This window comes from Chrysochloris asiatica, unplaced genomic scaffold (assembly GCF_000296735.1).
Source record: "Chrysochloris asiatica unplaced genomic scaffold, ChrAsi1.0 scaffold00030, whole genome shotgun sequence".
NCBI lineage: Eukaryota > Metazoa > Chordata > Mammalia > Afrosoricida > Chrysochloridae > Chrysochloris > Chrysochloris asiatica.
The window spans coordinates 19,458,380-19,467,002 of NW_006408548.1; the positions used below are offsets into that span (position 1 = coordinate 19,458,380).

General features: G+C 39.1%; 1 protein-coding gene across 1 annotated transcript in view; it reads right to left on the reverse strand.

The window, feature by feature from the left end:
• Positions 1-6,788, reverse strand: part of UBE2E2 (ubiquitin-conjugating enzyme E2E 2) — a 141,447-nt gene extending 134,659 nt beyond the window's left edge. The window contains 1 exon segment of the mRNA XM_006878304.1: positions 6,784-6,788. Coding sequence (XP_006878366.1) covers positions 6,784-6,788 — 5 coding nt within the window.
• Between the last annotated feature and the right edge of the window lie 1,835 nt (positions 6,789-8,623).

Consider the following 8,623-nt stretch of genomic DNA (forward strand, 5'->3'; position numbering starts at 1 on the left):
GAAGGATACTCTCAGCATTTCTTAAGCTTACAATATTGAAGCATTCTATGGGCAAAATACTGAATGATGCAGCATTAAAGAAAATGGAAGGAATATACAGAGTCACTACCAAAAGAAATGGTTGATGTTCAACCATTTCAGGAGGTAGCATATGATCAAGAGCCAGTGGTACTGAAGGAGAAAGCCCAAGGTGCACTGAAGGCACTGGTGAAAAACAAAACTCCAGGAAGTGATGGAATACAAAATGAAATCTTTCAACAAACTGATACAGCACTTGAGGCACTCAATCATTAATGCCAAGAAATTTGGAAGACACAGCTACCTGGCCAACTGATTGGAAGACATCCGTGTTTGTGCCCATTACACAAAGAAAAGCGAACTAACTGAATGTGGACATCACTGAACAATATCATTAATATTACAAGAAAGTAAAATTCTACTGAAGAGAATTAAAAAGCAACTGCAACAGTACATCAATAGGGAACTGGCAGAAATACAAGCCAGATTCAGAGAGAATATGGGATGACAGGATGATTGCTGTGGTCAGATGAAATTTGGTTCAAAACAGAGAATACCAGAAGTTTACTTGTGCTCTATTGACTCTACAAAAACTCTGAACTGTGTGGATCATGACAAGATATGGATGACGCTGTGAAAAATGGGTATTCCAAAACACTTTACACTCCTGAGGAACCTGTATATAGACCAAAAGGCAATTGTTAGAACACAAAAAAGGGGATGCTGAATGGTTTAAAATCAGGAAAGTTGTGTGCCAGAATTGTATTCGTTCACTATACTATTCTATCTGTATACGGAGTAAAATAATCCTGGATTATATGAAGAAGAATATGGCATCAGGATTTGAAGGGTACTCATTAACAACCTGCAATGTGTAGATGACAGAACTTTGCTTGCTGCAAGCGAAGAGGACTTAAAATACTTACTGATGAAGATCCAAGACCACAATGTAAAGAAAACAAAAATCCTCACAACTGGACCAATAAATAACAGCATGATAAATGAAGAAAAGACTGAAGCTGTCAAATATTTCATTTTTGGGGGTCCACAATCTAAAATGTACTATGATCAAGAACCGTGGGTAGTAAAGGAAGAAGTCCAAGTTGCACTGAAGGCATTGGTGAAAAAAACAAGGCTCCAGGAATAGACACTCATGGAAGCAGCAGTCAAGAAATCAAATGATGTATGGAATTAGGCAAATCTGTTGCAGGAGATTTCTTTAAAGTGTTAAAGAGCCAAGAGATGATTTTGAAGACTAAAGTGTGCCTGACCCAAGCCATGGTACTTTCAATAGTCTCATATGTATGTGAGAGTTGTACAGTGAATTAGGAAGACTGTAGAAGAACGGATGCATTGGAGTTATGTTCTTAGAGAAGAATATTGACAGTACCATGGACTGTCAGAACAAACAAATCTGTGTTGGAAGAAGGATAGCCAGATGGCTCCTTAGAAGCGAGAATAGCAAGACTTCATCTCTTATACTTTTGACAAGTTAACAGGAAGGACCAGTCCCTGATACAGTGGAAGGTCAGTGAAAAAGAAGATTCCCAACAAGATGGACTGGCTCAGTGGCAGCAGCAATGGGCTCAAACATAACAACTGTGAGGATGGTACAAGACACACTATTTCATTCTGTTGTGCATAGGGTCAGAGTGGTTTCAATGGCACCTAAAATAGGGTTGATGAGGGTCCCATAGTACAAGTTCCCCTCTCCCTTTACTTTTGAACTACAGATATGAAAACAAGAAGAGGTTTTATTTAAGGGCTCTAATAGTTTCCCTTTTCTGTACCTGCTGTATAACACCTTACATGGTAATGTTCCTTTCTGTCCTCATATTTTTAAAAATGACTAGTAAACCTCATCTATCTTTTTTTATAATCAAGTAACAAATAGCTTCAATTACATGTCTACTATCCCATATCATTGCAGACAGTAGAAAGCTAAAGTTCCTATACACTAGGCAACAGTGGTACTATAATTAGTTCTCTCACTTTCATGATAAACACACTTAAACAAAAAGGAATAGAAAAACAGAGACTACCACTAATTTTTTCCCTTCCAAGTTCAGGAGAAGTAATTGTTCTATAAAGGTAGAAAGGTGCAAAGTAGCTAAAATAGACCCTGCAAATAATAAACAAATAATCCAGCACTCAAAGGCAATGCCTGCTAAAAAGAGATGGTGTTTAGTGAATGTAATTCAGAACTTCCCTATTCAAAATATCCAGATTATCACAGGACCAAAATATTTACGATACTACACTGAGACTTACTCTGAACAGTGATAACCAGCTTCTACTCATTACCTAAGGGGCTCTGGTAGTGTAATGGTTATGAATCGGGCTGCAAACTCCAAGGTCAGCCATTGGAAACTACCAGCTGTTCCGAGGGACAAAGATGAGGCTTTGTACTCCTATAAAGATTTACAGCCTTGGAAACCCTGTACAGGGTCACTATGAGTCGGAACTGACTCCACGGCACACAGCCACCACCACTCATTACCTACTTACTATATGTAGGGTGCTGTGCAGTGATCTGACAAGATAAAGAATACTGATCCCCAAACAGATTACTCTCTGGGCAAGATACATGGGATCCATGGAATTCACAAACAAGGTGCTATGGGAGCCCTGCAAAAGGAGTGATTTCTCTTCCTGCAGGATGGATGGGCTGCGCCTCCCTCTCTTACACCACAGCTGTGATAGCGCTCTTCTCAGCTGAGAAAGAAGAAATACTTGGCATCTCACAAGGTGAGCGTGCGATTTGAACAAGTCCCACAGGTGGTTCTGACATGAGTTGCCATCTCCTCTAGGGAAAGATTCCTTTAAAGGGGTTGAAATTAAGCTGGGTTGGAAAGTTAAATAGACTTCAACAAGTACAGGAGGATGGGGGCATAACGTGACAAAGGCACTGTGTGAGATAAAAAGCGGGGCAGAGAAAAGCAGGTTGTCTGTGGGGAATACCAGCAAATATGAATATTCCAGGGTGGCTGAGGTTAGATGGTTTTCAAGTCGGTTCCAACTCATATGACCATATACAGGGTTTCTGAAAGCAGCTGGTGGTTTTAAACAGCCAACCTTGCAATTAGCAGTTCAATGCTTATGTTACAGTGTCACACCAGGGCTCAGGTTAGATGGTAGTGTTGGTTGTGCTGTCGAGTTGGTTGCAACTCATATCAACCCTGTACGAGGTTTCCAAGGCTGTATATATTTACGAGAGCAGAAAGCCTCATCTTTCTCCCGTGGGGCGACTGGTAGATTTGAACTGCTGACCTTGCGATTAGTAGCCCAGCTTGTAATACACTACACTACCAGAGACCATCTTTCAGGCTGAATGGTATAGGGCCTAAAATGGCATAATAAGGAGATGGACACATATTAATTACAGTGTTAGGGCCCTCCTGAGGTCTGTTGGTAGTGTCGAGACTTCTGCTTCCTCCTTACCTGAGATGCAACCAAAATGCTCTACTATGTTTTATTTACTGGTCTTTATTCATGGTATCTTTAGAAATTCTTTGAGTAATGTAATGGTACTCCACTTTTCAATTCCACTGCTTTTTAAATCACTGTGAACTACTTCTGGAACTTTCAACAGCAGGAACAACAGAAACCTGAGTCCCTCCCCAGACCAATTAAGTCAGAATCTAATGTGCAGTAGGGCTGAGAACTACCCTCAGAGTTTGGCATCCCGGAGGGTCTCTTAAGTATGATCCAGAGAGCAGCAGTATTACACAAACTTACTGAATCCAAATCTGTACATCAATAAGATCTCCCCAGAAGACTGGTACGTACATTAGCAATACGTACAGGTATTGATTAAGGATTTAAATAGTGAAGATGTAATGAAATTATGTGATCTATGTTGTGGTTGTCCTTAAGTACCATTGAGTTGGCTCCCACTCATATAAACACTGTATAGACTTTGAGTAGTGGGTGATGGATTTGAACCGCTGATCCTGTGGTTAGCAGTTTAGTGCTTATCCTACAGGGTCACACTACCAATTCCAGAGCCAGAAATTGTGCTAGGCATTTTTTATATCTCTCTGAGCCTCGGTTTTCTTATCTGTAGATGGGAAAATTATTTACCTTTTATGGATGTTATAAAGCAGCTCTGGTAGAACCATGGTTAAAGTGCTCAGTTTCCAACCAAAAGGTCGGTGGTTCGAACCCACCAGCTGCTCTGTAGAAGACTGATGTGGCAGTTTTCTTTCATAAAGCTTTCCAAACTTGACATCCTATTGGACAGTTGTACTCTGTTCTGTAGGGTCACTATAAGTCAGGACCAACTCACTGGCTGTGGGTTGGGGTGTTGGAAGAATAAAGTGCCAAGTGTGGTATTGAACCATTAACATACACGCCTTTAAATTAATGCAGTTCTGCAAACGTAGTGTTATCTGTAACTGAGCAGTTCAATGTCTAGACAGAGTTTAAAAGGTCAATGGAGGAACTGAATTTCAGAGCCAGGACTGTCTCATTCGACAGTTCGTTTTCTCTCCCAAACAACACTCTGCATGCCAGCAAGGACTGACAGTGGAAGAGACAGGAGACCATAGAATCACAGGTAACAAACTACAGTGTTCAAATATTAGTTGTCTGCAATTCTGTATGAGACCTGAATTGACTAGACTATAAACAGATGCCAGTAACAAGCAGATTAGTTATTCTGGTCTGAGTAATACATATGTATGCTCCAACATCATCCAAACACTTAGAAATTTAGTCAAATATAAGACGGCATTTAACAGTATTTATCTTCTGGATGCATATGTGGAGTTGACAGGCACTTTCACATACACCATGTTTTCTAACCATCACAACTATGTGAGATGGGATTGTTATTCTCAAAGGAGATCACTTTGCTTTTTTTTCCCTTCTTAAATCCTATACTCAATTTCAAAGCTTGGATTTTTTATTACCTTATAATGACTTTCAGGAATCAGGCTGTGATTTTTTTTAAAAAAAAAACCCCAAAACCCCCTAATGACATGCACAGATTTCATCTACTATTCTTCCTTCTTCCCTTCAGCCCATCACCAAGGTCAGGAGACAAGTGGGATTTTGGTTAAATGAAACAAGATGAAGAGCAGAGTAGGCAGTGTAGCACAGACATATCTTGGTGCTTGGCGCCACAGAGGAGATGGAATGGACCTGCCGGGGCTCTTGGCAGATGTGCTGCCCCAGCTGAATGCCAGAGAGCACCATGGTGGAGAAAAGAGATCGACTAATTAAACGGAACACTACGAAGTTACTTTTTGGCTTTTGGGGTCACTTTGTTAAAATCAGGCCACTTTCCCATCATTTTAATGTCAGTATTTCTATAAGGTACCTGAAGGTACCTATAAAAGTCCACACAATTCCCAATTGTGTAGTTAGCTGTAAAGAATATACATTTTCAAGAGGGAAGCAAATTGAAGGATCTAGATATGTTTTGTTCTTTACTACACTGAAAGGGGCAGAATTAGGACCGTATTTCTATATTAAATCATATTCCAATGATGGTCCGTCCATTTTGCCTGCCCCTAGTGCTCACATGAGATTTTGCAGTGTGCTCTTGTAAAACACTTCTAAAAGTAACTTTCAGCACTCAACTTGGTGATTTAATATTATGCAAAGTTCATTAGTCATGGTATCAGTATCAATTTTCTCCTCTAGATATTACTGCCTGTCTTTCAGATTTCAAACATTGCCCCTCTCTTTGTAAGCAAAACACACCCAGGCTTTATAGAAGGTCTGCTAGCTAAGAACCACAAATTTGTAGAATCCCTTACTAATTCCTGTCAACATGGACCATCTTTGAGGGAATTAGTGGTTTTTGCTCTTGGAAGTGCTGCAATAGTGGAATTAGCTTACGCTGCCTAGCCCCATCTTACAGTGTCTGCTAATATGTCAGGTGGTTGGCTGCCAAGCAGATTTAATTTACCCACTTCTCAGTTTGCATTAACCTTTGAATAATAAAGCACAGCTGAGGTTGCTGTAAGAAACAAACCGAAGAATGAATAATTAAAAACACCTTCTCAGCCTTGGAAAGACCAATCCCTAATCATTACATTTAATTGTGACTACACTAAGAACTCAAAAGGCTAATTGTACTCTTTATAAATCAAACAATGCTAAGGACATAGTATGACTATAGTATATGCGGTATATGAAAAGCAAAGCTCTGAAAGCTCCCAGTAATTATATCGTATTAAAAAGTAAGGGTGAAGAGAGAGAGGCAGAGATGATGACGTGGAGAGATGGAGCGGCTGAGAACTCTGGACTCAGGGAGGGAGAGGGGCTGTGTACTGACGACCATGGGGTGGGCTTGCAGGGTGTGCCCTTTGGTTGTTTGAACGATTGCATATTCCTGAGTTCTTCACTGTACATCCAAAAAATAAAACAAAAAACCCCCAGAGACAATGGAAGCAAATGCTGTTGAATGGTGACGCATGGAGGGGATTGTAGTCATTGCAATGAAATGAAATGCCAGAGGATGAATGTAAAACTGATTTTCTCCCATGTAAACTATCACCCAATTCACACAAAAACTTTTAAAAAAAAGTAAGGGTGATCTGATTATTTGAAAAAAAAAAATTTTAAAGGTGGTCTCTCATTGTCTCCACACAGGGAAAAAAATGCTACTACTTAGAAAAAGCTATTATTTATTTGATGCATGTGGATTCTCTGTAGTTTTTGAAAGGATAGAAATGCTAACATTGAAACAAAAGGTTGACAATCAAATTTATTACAGGAAAACCTTTATTTTCTTTGATTCTGTCATGTACTTACGCCATTTGGACTTGTACTTTGTTTTGATGGATTGTATTCAAGGCTTCGAACCAGTACATTCCAGTTTGACCCATTACTGAGAATTTGCCTTTCCACCCCAGATAATTATACCATCTGTATGTTCTTGTTCTTAAGTACCGTCAAGTCGGTTCTGACTCATAGGGAACCTGTAAATACAGGGTTTCTGAGGAACAGCTGATGAGCTTGAACCACCGACCTTGTAGTCCAGTACCGACACTCCACACCAGGACTCCTACATTATCTATATACTGAGCAAATAAGCTACGAAGTTGGACTATGTAAAGTAAAACATAGCATCAGGACTGGAGGAAGACTCATAAACAACCTGTGATATGCAGATGACATAATCTTGCTTGCTGAAAGCCAAGAGGACTTTGACGACGATCAAAGAATACAACCTTCAGTATGGATTGTACATCAACATAAAGAAAACAAAAATTCTCAATTGGACCAGTAAGTAACATGATAAATGGAGAAAAGGTTGAAGTTATTAAGGATTTCATTTTATTTGGATCTACAATCAACGTTCATAGAAGCAACAGTCAAGAAATCAAATGACACTGCAGAGGGCATTTTAAAGGGTTAAAAAGCAAAAATGTCACTTTAAAGACCAAGGACTTCTGAGTCAATTACCTCATATGCATACAAAAGATGGATAATAAGTAAGGAAGATCCAAGAGAAACATGGAACAACACAGTGGCTACAAAAACAGCAATAAATATAAGGATGGAACAGGACTGGACAGTGTTTTGTGGTACACAGGGTTGCTTTCAGTCAGAAGGGATGTGAAAGACACCTAAGGAAAACAACACAAGATATACTGAATCAGAATCTACATTGTAACAAGATTCCCAGGTAATTCTTACGTATACACAGTTCTTATACTTCTTAAGTGAGTATTATGTAACTTTCAGACTGACCAGGGGATCTTCTTGAAGTGTAGATTTTTATTTCGTACATTTGGGGTTGTTGTTGTTGAGTGCTGTCCAGTCAGTTCCAACTCCTAAATACAAATTTTCAGCAGGGGGTCAAAATGGAATTAAGTTGGAAGTCCTGATTTAAATTTTCTTTGGGGAATATCAACTGTGTGCTATATGACAGGGCTTCAAAAAGTTCATGGAAAAATTTCCATTATCTTTTAATTATATTTCCCATGTACTTTTTAAAGCCTCCTGGCATTTTATATGTTAAAACCACAGAACAGTAACCTATAATTTGTATACTTGCTAAAACATTGCTGCTAAGTGCCCAGTTATTTATGATGAAGAGAATAGAATTTATGTACTGAATAGAAGCACACAAAAATAAACCTATGTTTAAAATTACATAAAGTTAAAAGATCTTTTTAAAAAAATTAATACTTTGTTGCAAGGAATCCTGGTAGCATAGTGGGTTATTCTACCAGCTGCTCTACAGGAGAAAGATGAGGTTTTCTGCTCCCGTAAAGATTTATAGCTTGGAAACCCTATACAGGGCCGCTATCAGTCAGAATTGAGTTAATGGAACACAACCACCTCCACCGTCTTAACTGGTGTTCTGCTGATTCTACAAATTTTAAAACTATCTGTTGTTGTTATGCCATTGAGTCACTTCTGACTCACAGCAACCTTGTATAGGGTGTCCGAGAGTGGCCAGCACATAATTATATTCAGTATCTATGTTCACAGAAGCACCATTAGTGTTAAGAAAATAAATATCCAAGTTGTCAAAACATTAATGCTATTTCTTAAATGTCAAAAACAAGAGCAATAACTAAAACCTCAGAGACGGGGTATAATTCTCACATGTTAACAGACAGCAACGCAAACCAATATTTAT